Genomic DNA, 15,235 nt, shown 5'->3' with positions numbered 1-15,235 from the left:
TTTGTCATGTGTCCAATGTCCCAATTTCAACTCTGAGTTGAATTTCCTTGATACAGACACTTGCTGTACCTGTAATTATTGAGAATCGCACTGGTGGATAATAGATCTCTTGGACTACAGCTGGTACACATCATCTGTTCAATCTCTAATTTATTTAACTAACAACTTCCACTTTTTAAAATATCATGTCTAAAGTTTTTAATCTAGGTAATTTAGTTTAATTTATGAAATGTAGTTATATGCTTCAGGTATTAACCATAAATGAGCTTAAGGCCTAGTTTAATTTGTGTAATCAGTCCTCTTTATCATTTTTATATTTTCAGGCAGTACCTCTTACCTTCATTTCAGTTTCCCTTATTCGCTAAATTCCCTTGCACACAGGTGAAATGTTTGGTGAAGCTGCTCTGTGCTAACACTTTCTTTTATTATTTTAACTCCGTGAAATGCGGAATTCCCTACTCCTTGTGCCAACGCTCTAGTTTAGAGAAAAATGATGCAATACTACCTAAGCTGCTGCATTGAGCTGGATTTCTGGAATGTTGCACATGAAGATTTTTTCAATTTTTTCAACGCTCTTGATTCAAACTTGTTCCATACACTGCCCTCAGATCCTGCTCTGATTTTGCTCAACTCCTGGCCTCAGATCTGTTCTGCCACCACTCTTGATATTGCTCTTCAGTCTTGTTTAGGTCCTGTTTCTCATGAGCTATGATCCTCACACGAACCACAGTTTTAAACTGTGTTAACAATGTAGATATCTACTGTAGCTAAATTGGAATGAATTATTTTTCTTAAGGGTTGAGATATTCTGTCAGTATAAGTAGACAGGGTGGTGGGGGGGGAGAGAAACATTTCCTCACAAAATCAGATTAGCAGACTGTTTTTATTTCAAATCTCTTCTGTTTCCTGGTTCTTAGTGCACATGTAAAACAAAAATGCAGTGTTCTGCTGATAGTTTAAATGGGTAAACAAAGGACTTGTTAAAATAATTGTTAAACAAATGTTCCATTTAATAAAAGCTTTCTTTTTGTGGAGAAATAAGTGGACTTTGTTTTGGTTTAATTAGGAACACAATTTGCCTATCTGACTTGATGATTTATGAAAATATTGTTTTAAGTGTTTAGAATGATTTTGCACAGTGTCACTTTTGGCTTAGTGATTGCAAACTTGCCTCTGAGTCTTGGTTGTGGGTTCTGTCAGATTTAAAGATATATAGTTTGAATCTAAGTCCATGTCTAATTGGATAAAAAGTCGCCATGTTCTCAGGACCATGGGGCTGCGGTCTCATGAGAGAGAGAATCCCTACAGTTTGGAAAGAGGCCATGCAGCCCATTGAGTCTGCACCGACCCTCCAAAGGGCAGCGCACCTAGACCCAGCCCACTGCCATGCCTGTAATCCCTGCCCCCAACATCATTTTTCTCTAAACTAGAGAGAGACTAGTGGTGGTTTAACCTGAGGGTCACCACGCTTCAGGCTAGGGGTATGGTTGAGAAGGACAGTTCTTCATGGTAACCTCGCCAGGTACGAGAATTGAACCCGCGGTGTTTGTCTTCCTCTGCATCATAAACTAGCCTCCCAGACAACTGAGATAACTGATCCTTCCAGTTGCATATACATTAAGTTTTTGCTTAATGTTGATTCATTTAATACTTTAACAATGTTCAAGTGAAGAAATATGTTACTTAACATTTGTCTGTTTCACTTTAGGACAGCTTGCCACAGCCTTTTCTTTCTCTAGTCTATCTGCACACATGCAGCACGTCTACCTTCAGCCTCATACCCTCTTTTGCCCACTGCTTGCTTGCTTAGTATCTCTTCCTCTTTGTCCCTCCTCTTCCCTAGGCCTTGTCTGTCAGAATTGTTTTGCCTTGCATCCCACCCTCTGTTCTTACCTTAGGCCTTCCCAGATCTGTTGTTGCTTTTGTTACTGAGTCCTAGGTTTTTTCTGATGGTAGATGCTGATTGGTGCAAGTAATCCTGGGACTCACCCACTACTACCTGCACTGACCATCTTCTGGCACTAGATGGAGCCCGATCAATCTAAAAGTACTGTATCGGTGAGCATTTGAGAGTTTAAAATATTGTATTGTTTTTATTCAGGGATCTAGTTATTGGGAGTTTAAATAAATTTCAAAATTCTAAAGGAACTGCTAACTAAATACGTATTTTGAACAACTCATGCGTTGCCTATATTTGAATTAAATAGCTGAGCTCCTCCGTTGAACTTGTTTTTCAAATACATTTGGTGAATAAACTCTGTTTAATAACTGAGAGCAGAAATATTTTTGAGTGATGCTACTCCTTTATGTACAATAACAGAAGTAAAGAAACAAATATCAACAAAAATCAGTTGAAAAATAATTATGGGGAATCCTTAATTATTAATTAATGTAACAGCATTGAAGTCATGTTAAATAGAAGTTGATTTTCGAAAACTTCCAGGTTTTTTCTGATCAATTCTCTTAACTATATACTGAGCAATGAGTAAATAATTACCCATTGATTATTAAAGTGTGCATGTAATTAATCTTTTTATGGTACATTTTGTTCTTGCTTGTGGCCATCCTAAATTTTATAGCCTCATGGATCAATTGGAATAATTTTCACAATTTTACTGAATCAAAATCTCTAGTTCTTTTGAATAGTTCGACAAGGTTAATTTGTTCAGTGAAGAACCTGGTTACTCTAGTCTTCCTATATAATTAAAGTATCTTACCCTTGATCAGTAATTTTTTTCTGCACCCTCATTTTACAAAGAATATATGATGTGGGAATTGGGAGCAGGAGTAGGTCATTTGGCTCCTCAAGCATGCTGTATCATTCAATAAGATTGTGGATACTTTGATTCTGGCGTCAACATCACTTTCCTGCCAATCCCCGATATGCTTTGACTCCCTTATTCGTCAAGAATCTATATATGTCTCCTTTAAAGATTACTAATCCTGCCTCCACCACACTCTGGGGAACAGAGTTCCATAATCTCGTGACCCTCTCAGAAGTTTCTCGTCTTCTGCCTTAAATGAGAGATCCCCTATGTAAAATTTTTTCCCCTACTTTTAGTCTCTCCCAAAATGGGAAGCATCCTGACAGTATCCTGCCTGTCAAGCCTCCTCAGGATATTGTGTTTCAAATTAATTGAGCTGATACTTTTAATGTACTGTATTTGGCCCTGTGTATATTTACAATTAGTTTATCTGTAACCACACTGAGTTTGTGTAACTGTCACCTGCATGTTTGTTTTTGTATATTAGCTCTGACAGCTTTAACATGCTTAAATTTATGAACATCATTTTTCAGCAAAGAGAAAACCCTTTCAACAGATCATTTTTGGCAGATGACATTCCAAATGGAGAGGAGAAATCACGGCGATTGGCTGGTGCAGAGTCAGTGTCCGTGACTCCTATAACAGGTAAACACCGATAATCCATTCAGAGAGATTAAATATTTATGCTAGAGAGAATATCTTCTCTTTCAAACCACATCCTATTTTCTTAGCTTGGTTCATAGATTTCCAACAATTGCCAGCAGCGTTTTTTGAGTTGGACCGCTTGATATCCATATCTAATGATAGGTGTAGGTGAGCTAGACTACTAGTGTTGGCAAATATTCTATAAATGGTCAGGTTGTTTTAAATATCATTTAATCCTTTTGCAGCATTGTAGATAGTTGTATCATCACCTCGTAGACGGAGTGAGTATGATTCACTTCAAAGACTTTGAAGAGACTATCTCATTTTCTTGGTTGCACAAATCTACAAAAAAAATTGAAAAGCTCCATTACAAGACCATAAGAAAGAGAAGCAGGCATAGGCCATTCTTTGTTTTGAGCATACTTTGCTATTCATTCAGATCAACTCTATTTTCCTGCTGTGTGTATCTAAGCCACCCCACTCAACCATCACCATAGCCCATGACTGTTTTGATCAAAAATCATTTTACTGCAGCTTAAACATATTCAATGACCCAGCCTTCAGGGCTTTCCAAAATCCAGAATTTCAAAGACTAATGACTCTTTGTGAAGAAGAAATTCCCCCAAAAAATCTGTCAAAAATGTCTGTTCCAGTTCGAGATCTCCCCTTTCAGCACCTACTGTATTAAGCTCCTTCAGAATCTTGTGTTTCAATAAGAAGTTATGTCATTCTTCTGAACCCCAATTAATGTTGGCACAAGCTGCTCAAAATATCTTTGTTATACAGCCCGTTCATCCCATGAATCAATCAAATGAGCCTTTCCTAAACTATTTGTAATGCAAGTATGGTGAAGAAGTCACTTGTGGAATTGTGTATAGCCCCCTAACAGTAACCACGTGGTAGGTAGAACATAAAGGAAGAAATAATGGCAATTTGTCAGAAAGATGCTGCATTAATCATGGGAAATTTTAAATTTACATAGATTGGAAAAGTCAAATGGGCAGAGTAGCCTCAATGAATTCATAGAAAGTACTTGAGAGAGTTTCTAAGAACATCATGTTCTGGAGCTTACCAGAGAGTAGGCTCTTGTAAGTCTGTTATTTTGCAACATGATCAGGTTAAGTAATGATCTCAAGACTTCTAGGTAGCAGTGATCATAATAATTAAATCTTTCATTCAGTTTGAGGGATAGTGGAGTGGGTCCAAGACCATGTTTTAAAAGTTAAATATGGGCAGTTATGAGTGAATGAAAGTTGAAGGACTTGGTTAAAGGGAAATGGCAAATTAGATTATAGGATCAGAATGCACAGTAGATACATTTGAAACAGTAAGAACATTTCCAAGGTACAGACCCACCATCTGTGGTTAACTAGAAATGTTAACGATAGTAACAAACCCAAAGAAAAAGTGTATAATTGTGCACAGACAGGTCGCAGATCAAAAGATTGGATAAAAAACATAATGTATAAAAAAAAATTGAGACAAAAATTAGATCATGAGTGATACCTACCCAGAAATATATAAACAGATAGTGTTAGTTTCTATAAATATTTAAACAAGAAAGAAAATGAGCATTGGTTATATCGAAGGAGTCTGGATAATTAATGGAAAATAAAGACATGGCTGATGAATTGAATTAGTCTTCACACAAGTAACATCTGAGAAACAGTGGTTAACCAGGAAAGGGAAGATAGGGAAGAACACTGGGTGGTAGAGGTTGAGGTGGAGGTGGGGGTGGGGGTAGGGGTAGGGGTAGTATTATAATCATCAAATAAGTGCTACAAAGTAAATTTGTTGTAGGTACAGGCTGATAAGTGCCTGAGTCCACTCGAAGTGTTTCCTGAGTTAGTTGATGCATTGGTTTTAATATTCCACAACTCCCTTGATTTGGGAAAGTTCCCATTAGATTGGAAAATCACAAATAAAGTTCCCTTTATTCATAAAGGGAGGGAGACAGAAACTGGAAGCTACAGTCTAGATAGGATTAATATCTGTCATAAAAATGTTGGAAGCTATGATTTCAAGAAGTTTTAGCAGGGCACTTGCATAAATCAAAGGTAATCTGGCAAAGTCAACCTTGTTTTCTGAAGAGAAAGTAGCATTTAACCAATCTGTTGGAGTTCTTTGAGAAAGGAGCATGTACTAGGAATAAAGGTGGATGTACTGTAATTGGGCTCCCAGAGGGCACTTGATAAAATTCTAAATAACCGGTTATTGTGGAAAATGAAAAAAAAAAGCATCAGGAGTTGCATATAAGCATGAATAGAAGATTGCCTAGCTAATAGGAAATAGGGAGAACGCATTATTGAGTCCTTTTTGGGTTGGCAAGAAGTAGGGAGTAGTTTGCTGTCAGGATCAGTGCTCAGACTTTAATTGTTTACAGTTTATATGAATGAGTTGGACAAATATTTGTTTTCCAGAGAGTTGTGGGTTATGGGGCTGCGAGAAAAGTGGAGTTAAGGCCATAGTCAGATCAGCCATGATGTTATTGAATGGTGGAGCAGGCTAAATGGCCCTAACCCCTGCTTCTGTTTCTTTGTCATCTTACCTTGAGGGAAAGAAGTTAATGGAATCTATTTCCTCTATTCAACAACTGTTATTTTTGATGAAACATTATGGAGACATCATTTAAAAATTAATGGAAAGAGGATGGATGTTTTACACAACATATTAATTTCAAACGTTAAGAATTTGAATTTATAATATTTTTTATTTGCTAATGTTTTGCACTAACCAATATGAAGAGTATTCTTATTGGGGAACATAATGCTTATCATTTTTTAAAAGCATTCTTATGCACATCAAATGCTCCTGAATCAGGTTTTGCACAGTTGGGCATAGAGTAAATTCCCTCTTAATTAACTAACTATGTTCCAAAGCCTCTCATAGCAACAATACAAAATCTGTTATTCTCAGCAGTAATGATGTCTGGGTCGGATTACTAAAACTAGATTATCATCCCTTGCATAGTATTTAAATTTATTAGGTCCAAGAATTCTTGGGCCAAAATTCTGAACGTTATGCCAGAATTTTGCCTTTTAGTACTTTGTGGCATTATTGGGGTGTAGAGATTATCTGGAAGGGCGTCTGAGCTGTACTTGTGTCTGTTAGTATTGATGCATCTTGAACACCTGGTTGCACGTTCATCTGTTTATGAACACTTTGCAGCAACGGAGCTAATTAAGAATGACTTAACTGAGAGTGGTTTTTAATCTAAAATGGTGCTTTCCTGCCTTTTTAGGTAAAATATTCATTTGACCATATGGTTAACTATATGTAATAAGCAGATTAATTTTATTGTATCTAAGAGAAAAATATTAATTGGACCTGATGGTCTTTTGAAATATTTTATTACCTTCTCCACTGTTAAGTTATTCTTTTTTTAATTCAAACATAGAACATGCAAGCGTCATTGTCACCATTCAAATGTATTGCTTCCAATTCTTCGATGAGCATGATATTTTGTTTTGACGGAATGCTTCCAGGGTTATATTGGTTTATATTCTTTACTGAAAGCGTTCTTGAGTGCAAATCATTTTGAGTTCAAGTATGTTTATGTCACACTGATAATTTCGAGGAGCACAAGGAATCTATCTTTTGCTGGAAAAAGGTGTTTTTGTCATTATGCTAACTAAAATCCTCAGCTATTTAAAATGTGGCATATTTTAAATACAGAGCAGCTCAGCAGGAAATAAAGATTGAGAGATCTACATATTTGTTTATCCCATCCCTTTCTAATGTCAACACCCAAAACTGAAAATTATTGCATTGTCAGCTGTGGTGTCATTAGTAGAGGCCTAATGTTGCAGATTTTAGGCCCACTCCATAGACCTAAGCACTCAAATCGAGACAGACATGTGTAGGATGGTGGGTTGAGATGTTACACCAAGTATCTATTTACTCTCTACGATGGACGGGAAAGATACTATAATATATTCGTGGAAGCAGTGGAACTTTCTTTCATTTCCTGGTTAATATTTATCTCTGAGTCAAAATCACAATAACATGGATTTATGTGGCTATCATCATAGAATCATAAAATCCCTACAGTGTGGAAGCAGGCCATTTGGCCTATCGAGTTTACATCAACCCTCTGAAGAACATCCCACCCAGACCAACCACTCCTACACTACCCCTGTAAGCCTGCATTTCCCTTTACAATTATTGCTATCAGTGAGCATTGTTGTGGTCTTTTATCTCGCTTTGCTTTTTTAAAATTTATTGTGACTTTTAATTTGCTTTCTTCTCATATATTGTTGCTTGCCTGACATCAATGCATGTTGGTACATAATTCTAAGCAGCCTTCTCAATTGATCTTTTGTACATTCGCTAAATCTAACATTCTACAGGTACAAAATTGGATTTTGAAACTATGGCTGGTGATATGGACCAAAATGACATCAGTGTCCAGGGATGTGTAGGCTAGGTGGATTAGCCATGGGAAATGCAGGCTTACAGGGATAATGTAGGAGGGGTTGGTCTGGACGGGATGCTATTCAGAGGGTTGGTGTAAACTCGATGGGCCAAATGGCCTCCTTCCACACTGTAGGGATAGAGTGGACAGCCAGAGACATTTTCCTAGGGTGGAGGTAGCTATTACGAGAGGGCATAGTTTTAAAGTGAGTGGAGGTAGATATAGGGGAGACATCAGAGGTAGGTTCTTTACTCAGAGAGTGGTCGGAGCATGGAATGCATTGCCGGAGAGGGTAGTGGAGTCGGCCTCATTAGGGGCATTTAAGCGGCTATTAGATAGGCATATGGATGATGGTATAAGGTAGGGGTGGAGGTTAGATAGACCTTGTAGGTTTAGGGTAAAAGTTCGACGCAACATTGTGGGCCGAAGGGCCTGTACTGTACTGTGCTGTACTGTTCTATGTTCTATGATGCATGTGTACATGTCTGGAATGAAACTTTCCAAACTATTTTGTATTTAACACTTCAAAATTAATGCATCCCCTGAGGTCAACCAAAACAACTGAATTCAAACCTTGAATTCATTCGGAGGTCTTGATTGTGTTTCTTATTTTCAAGCGGCTTTATTTCTGCCCACTCCCAATTTGTGTTGTTGGTGTTACTGATCCTTGCAGGTTCAGCCATCAAACTGTTTGCTTGTGAAAGCAAGAGATATTCAGAACTTGATTTTTTAATTCCCCCCGCCTCCCCATCCCCACCAAATATCAGGTGGAAGAGTGTTAAGATGGAAAATGGGGTTTGAAATATGAGAATTGAATAAGTTAATGCCACTTATGCTCTATGTTTAAAATTTTAGATCGCAGAAATCCATCCCTCAAAGATAGACCTAAATTTAACAGTGAGTGAGGTAAAGGTCTGAAGTGCAGAAATGCAGGTGCTGACTTTCCAAGGTAAATAGCTTTTTGCACTCCTTATGGATGAGGAGCAGCATTACTTCTCTTCCTGGCCCCTCATCAGAGCTTTTGGCCTGAACCTGCCTCCATTTCCAGTCTCCCCAGTTGGAACTTGGAGCTGAAGTTCCCTTGGGTCTCTGGCTGGAACATTGTTTTATTTTTCTTCTTTCAAGGGATCAAGGCATTACTGGCAGCACCTGCCCTTTTCATCCATCCCTAATGGTTAGACCTTTGCAGAGAGCAATAGAGAGTCTCTTACTATGGGGCTGGGATCAGGTAGGACAGTCCAGTTAAGGAAGCCAGATTTCATTCCATCAGTGGACTTATAGTGGTTGGTATGCCTCCTTCCGATAGTTTAGTTGCTGGTTGTTTCTGCTGGCAGTTGACAGGATTCTACATATCTTTGCTTTCCATAGTTGCTTCAAGTTGAAAGAGACCCTTTCCAGATTTCATGGCTTCTCTACAAACTGACTGCTAGTCCTGGTCATAATAGTAGGTTTTTCCTGAAAAATGAGAGGAGGAAGAGATGGAGCAAGAGAAGGGGAAATGGCATCCTACACTACCCTTTTTCTGCTCATGCTATTAGTGGTGAACTACTGAGTGAAGTTGTGAAACCACCGTTTCAATTTTCCCAATCATCTGCAGTCTGTACTACCTATTTAGTATACCATTGTCCATTACATCATCATCTAGCCACGTGCAATAATTAAATCAACCACCATGTAAATATTCCAAACTACATTTTTGAATGAAATCATGCTGCATTGCGCATACAATTCAAGTCACACTTGTGCATTCTGGTAGTACCTGTACTCTACTTTCCTTTGCATGTCTTCATGCTTCACTGCCACTGACTGGCAATGTCGTACAAATCCTAGTGATCTGTTGGGAGGACTTTGCTGGACTGCCTTGATATACTGCAAACCACTTTGCATGCTGTAATCCATAGTCAAGATGCCAATAATGTGCACTTGCATGCAGCAAGCTGATCTTGCTTGGCTGCTTCCAGTGCCATATTTGGGAATTGAGTGGCTGCTAATTGTGCTACCACTGAAGCTGAGAAGGTGGCTTTTTATTACACAAGTGTGCTAATGCTAAGAAAGTTAGCCACCACTTCCTTGTAAGAAAGGATGGGCTCAAATCTCTGTTAGCTGGTGCTGGTTCATCAATGCTCTTTGTTGACTGCAGGCTTCCAAACGTACCATGGATTTCAGGGTGTTTAACCTTCAGCTTTTCTCTGCCCCATCAGATTCCTCATTTGGAACAAAGCTGCTGCCTGAGCTGGCACTTGGACTAGCCTTGCCATGTCTCTTAGCTCTTGTGTCCAGCATCTCACCACATCCTGCTCTTCCTTGTGATATTCACAAAGCATATGCACAGGATCAGTATCTGAGCTGGGGGCTGAGTGTGAGATCAGGCGATTGTGTCTTCAACTATTGTTTTGCTGTACCTACCCTGCTCCATCAAGTTATGTTTGCTACAAATCTGAAAAGAAAAAGGTGTAAAGGTAAGGTTGAGGTGAGCGGAAGGAAGGGAATTAAAGGAGTGCATTCTTTTATGATCAACATTTGCACGTCAGAGACGATTGTAGATTGAGGAGAAAATAAGATGTGAGAGGAAGGATTAGACTAGAGGATTATCTTCAGTGGCTTCAGCCCCACATGTGGTTACGGGCTAAAAATTGTAATTGCCAATAATGGTTGGTAGTGTATTCTCCTTGACTGTCCTGCTTATGTTGTTTGGCAGCACGGTGGCTCAGTGGATAGCACTGCTGCCTCAGCACCAGGAACCCAGGTTCGATTCCATCCTCGAGCGACTGTCTGTGTGGAGCTTGCACATTCTCCTCGTGCCTGTGTGGGTTTCCTCTGGGTGCTCTGGTTTCCTCCCACAGTCCAAAGACGCATAGGCTAGGTGGATTGGCCATGCTAAATTGTCCATAGTGTTCAGGGATGTACAGATTAGGTGGGTTATACGGGGATGGGTCTGGGTGGGATGCTCTGAGCGTTGATGTGGACTTGTTGTGCCGAATGGCCTGTTTCCACACTAGGGATTCTATGATTCTTTGACAAGGTGATGCACGAAGAGAGAATGTTATATGTCTTAAATATTTTGCACAGTCTACGTAGCTGATGTGATGATATACTTGAATAGCTGGCAATGTGTGCAAGCTATGAGATATGGGTGGGAGACCAGTAGTAATGCCTAGGCTCCGAGTACAGGGAAGCCTTTGTTAAGAGTGAACCATGATTGAGAATTTCCAAGAGGTGAGTGAAGTGGCCTGGTGAATTGAAACATTTCAATCAGTGTGTACAGGTTAATTTATATTTTTTGGGGCTATGCAGTTTAGCTTTAAATGTTTCACTTGTTTTTCTAAGGTTATATTTTCTTAATTTTCTCTAAATGTAAATAGCTATTATTTAGATGAACCCTACTCTCTTTAAAAATACAATTGAATTGATTCTGTTTGTCTGAAAGTCAGTTGACCACTGAAATAGCTGAAGTTTTGAAATCTAAGTTCTACAGTTTAATGTTAAATCTGATTTTCAGTTTACTAATACACTATTGTGCTTCCGACACCATGACTGATTGGAGGTAATGTATGGATAGAAATAACAATAACAAATTATGGTTGATAGATTTTCTTTTATAACTGGGTGGCACGGTGGCTCAGTGGTTAGCACTGCTGCTTCACAGCACCAGAGACCCAGGTTCGATTCCATCCTCGGGTGACTGTGTGGAGTTTGCATGTTCTCCCAGTGTCTGCGTGGGTTTCCTCCCACAGTCCAAAGATGTGCAGGCTAGGTGAATTGGCCATGCTCAATTGCCCATAGTGTTCAGGAATGTGTGGATTAGGTGGGTTATAGGGGGATCGATCTGGGTGGGATGTCTGAGGGTCGGTGTGGACTTGTTGGGCCGAAGGGCTGTGTCGACTGTGTAGGGATTCTATGATAACTGCTCCATATATTATAAATTTTATTTGTATTATCTGTTCTTTCTATCTGAATTTCAGGTTTCAGAAAATACTACTTTTTGAGATTGAATTGCTTTTTAATAAGATTAAAATAATTGTATATCAAGGTTAATCTCTAAAATGTATAACCTTTTGGATGTAAATTGCTTTTAGTTTCTGTGCTGTAGTTGTTAAAATTGCCTTTATCCTTGCCCTTGTATACCCTTGTTTTCTTCCAGAGAAGTTATCTCAGCCAAAGGATAATGTTTCCAGATTACATACTTCCTCAAATGAATTTCTTGAAACTAAGAAACCATCTTTTGCAGAGGATGGTATTTATTCAGAAAGGCACCCAGTGCCAAAACCAAGGACTATTTCTTATAAACTGCAAGACCGTACAGCCTACGGTGGTCAACATCATGCTGCACCAGGACTCGTGAATCGAAATGGTTTTAATGGCAACTCTACCACTCCTAAGAAAAGTATTTTGAAACATAGCCCAAGTTCAAGTTCCAACGATTCTGAAATTTTACTCGTCAGTGTTCAGGACTCGAAAAGCAAGATCGCTGCCTCTCCTCAAACCATTCCAGAAGGACCAGCAAAGATTAATGCAGTTGTGGACAATGAAGAATTGCTTGCACCGAATAGTCTTGAAAGGTTGAAGCAAGTGAGGTTCTCGACAAATGTGGATGAAAAGAACATATCGCCAACACCAGAGTCTTATAATGAAAACAGAAGTTCCAAAATTGGTGAAGGGTCTCTTCTAGACACTGATTATTTTGAGGAAGCAGTTGAAGGAAATGCAAACGGCATGGACAATGCAAGTGAAGATGAAAGTCCACATGACGCCAGTGGGTTTTCTGATTGGAGTCATTTATCTTCTCCTTTATCGAAAGACCCATTGAACGTGGATCAAGATGATAATGTTATGTCCAACTCAGACTTTCAGTCTATCCCAGCAACAAGTTCACATATAACAAACTATACAAATAATCACTTAGCAAGTTCTGGTTCTAGTAAGCTAAATAATCGAGTCCGTGAAATGGACACAGGTGAGGTACTAACAGAAAACGAAGTCGGCAGGAGATTGAATTCTGCATCAAATCTGGCCTATCATAGTGTTGGTAAGATGGTTATTAAGAAAAATAATCCCAATCAGCCTTGTGTCAATCATTCTCTTATCTACTGGTGGTATGATTACATGGTGATTTTATCTGCTCAGAAAAAAACTTTCTTCTTTCACAAAATAATTTAATAATCTAGGAAATTGTTGTAATCAATTTTGGGGGAGAAAAGTACAAGTCAAAATGAAAAGAAAGCAATTAGACATATGTTTTAAGAAGGTTAGAATACTATAATATTTTCTAAACAAACACTTCTGTAATGATAATTTGCACGAACATTTTTATCATTTCACCACTTGCAACTGAGAACAATAACATTTGTTTGCTGATTGGCAGTTATTCTGTCAACATTTCAAAACTTGAATAATCTGAAGCTTAAATATCAAGAAAATAGTTAGACCTGAAAGGGCATTTAATGATTAATGAACTACATAAACTACAGATGTTTAAAGAGAGATGTTTAAGAATTAGAAGATCAATGTTTTGGAAACAGTATGATAGAGCAGATGAAGATAAAACATTAGACTTGGATTCCCCAAAAAAATTGCATTTCTTGTCTGATGCATAATTACTGACTTTGGAGGGAGCAGCACTGAGGTACATTCTGCATGTACCTTCAATCTGAGGTGAAACCTTTTGTCTTACTAGGGTCCAACTAAAAGCCTGACTTTGCAGTTAGAGCCCATCTTGTCCAAGTTTTGCAGCCAGTTAAATCAGAAATTCAATTCATCATTGGCTGGAGCAGTATAATGGATAATGAGGCAAATTACTGTCGTGGGAAATTTTAAATTCTCTGACTTAAATACAAGCCTAGAGTTCTATGGGCATGTAGGGTAGCCTAAAACACACTTTTGTGTAATGTATGATGTGCATGTTGAGTTTTATTTGCTCTTTCATGATAATGTTAAAATTTAATTTCTCCATTTTAGATTCTGCTATGTGCCACCCGCATCAATTTTCAGCAATAGCACTGCCCTGATTCCTATGCTTAGAAAGACACTGGATTGCTGAAACTTGTTGCCTGAAATTTGATATGTGGTTCCAAAGCAGATTGCAGAATTGCATTGTTTTAGCAATGAGTTGATCCTTGGTGAGACAAATAATTCCTCTCAGATTAACATGGGATTAGTTCTCTCCTTTCTGCTTTTTCTCATCAAACTTGGCATCCATTTATTGAAATTTAGGTGGAACTGCTCAAAACAAACTACTTTATATTTGGCAACATTAATATCATTATCTTTTCAAAAATGAATACAAAATTTTGTCACTAAGCCATTGTCTAACTTTATCAGAATGTATATATGGAAATTCTATAAAATGCTCAATCGATTTGCTTTTTCATGGCATTGTGATGCAAAGGGCATTTACATCTTTGGCTTTTCTCCTCTCCCAACAAAAAAGGATTGCTGGACAGGCTATTTTTGTTAAGATGATGCCTCTCTAATGCATATCTTCCCCTCCCAAATGCTCCAATGTGGTCTATTATTTGTTACAGTTGATTGGCTTCTTTATATTAAACTTAGCAGTTTGTGAATTGTAGTTGTTAGTTAGTCTCTTCTGATTTATTTTAGACAGTGCAAAACAAATGCACTTGTCTACAGGTAGATTATTCACACCTATAATAGAATTATGGCATTTGATTATTCTTCAATAGTTTAAAGGTCTCTCAAACTTTTCAAGGGAATCCAAAGAAAGCAATCCTTTTATGTTAACTTAAGGTGATATGTAAGCAAATTGAATTGTTTATATTTTTCATAATATTTAAGGTAGCTATAATACATTTTAATTATGTAAAATGAAGTTGTATTCTTCAACAATAACCTCAGTTTTTTTACATAGCTACATCTACAGTATTGACAGCCTGCTATTACAATTACTTTTGGATCATATCTGACATCCATTATTTAGCATGCATTTCTTGTAGTCTATTAAAATGGAAAAACAGATGTACATTTAAAAAATACAGTTTTCATTATAAGTTGCCTTGTGATTTAATATAACCGTAAAAGTTATTTGGAAGAAATGTTTTTGAAAACCATAGCTTAGAATTGTTGACAATAATCAACAGATGATTGCTAATGTGTTTATGCGACCTTCTGCCTGTTGTACCAAATGCATTAACCCAATTAAAATAAATGGGTCAGTAACTCTTAAATAGATAAATGTCATGAACACGTTGAGCATTCATCTGCTAATAGCAACTTGAATTTTTAGTCTCATCCTAGATAATTAAATATGCCACCATTTTAAAGTCCATTGATTTGGTTACCTCTCTTACAATAAATGATGTATTTCTGTGTATTTCATTGCAGATAAGCGGATACCTCCACCTGAATCTCCTCAGGTCTCTAATCAGCAGCCTACAAAAATATTCCAAGGTAAGCA

The 15,235-nt window shown here is 37.9% G+C and overlaps 1 protein-coding gene across 3 annotated transcripts in view; it reads left to right on the top strand.

The window, feature by feature from the left end:
• LOC109913237 (synaptotagmin-like protein 2) overlaps positions 1-15,235 on the top strand; it is a 121,451-nt gene that overhangs the window by 58,856 nt on the left and 47,360 nt on the right. For 2 of the 3 annotated variants that reach the window (XM_048598339.1, XM_048598340.1), the window contains exons 6-8: positions 3,299-3,410; positions 11,966-12,850; positions 15,163-15,228. In XM_048598339.1, coding sequence (XP_048454296.1) covers positions 3,299-3,410; positions 11,966-12,850; positions 15,163-15,228 — 1,063 coding nt within the window. The remainder of the gene's footprint in view (positions 1-3,298; positions 3,411-11,965; positions 12,851-15,162; positions 15,229-15,235) is intronic. The other variant, XM_048598341.1, reaches the window with a different exon arrangement.

This window comes from Rhincodon typus, chromosome 6, assembly GCF_021869965.1.
Source record: "Rhincodon typus isolate 14 chromosome 6, sRhiTyp1.1, whole genome shotgun sequence".
Lineage (NCBI taxonomy): Eukaryota > Metazoa > Chordata > Chondrichthyes > Orectolobiformes > Rhincodontidae > Rhincodon > Rhincodon typus.
Note: the sequence above shows the minus strand (reverse complement) of the source record. Positions and strands in the feature narration are given on the sequence as shown.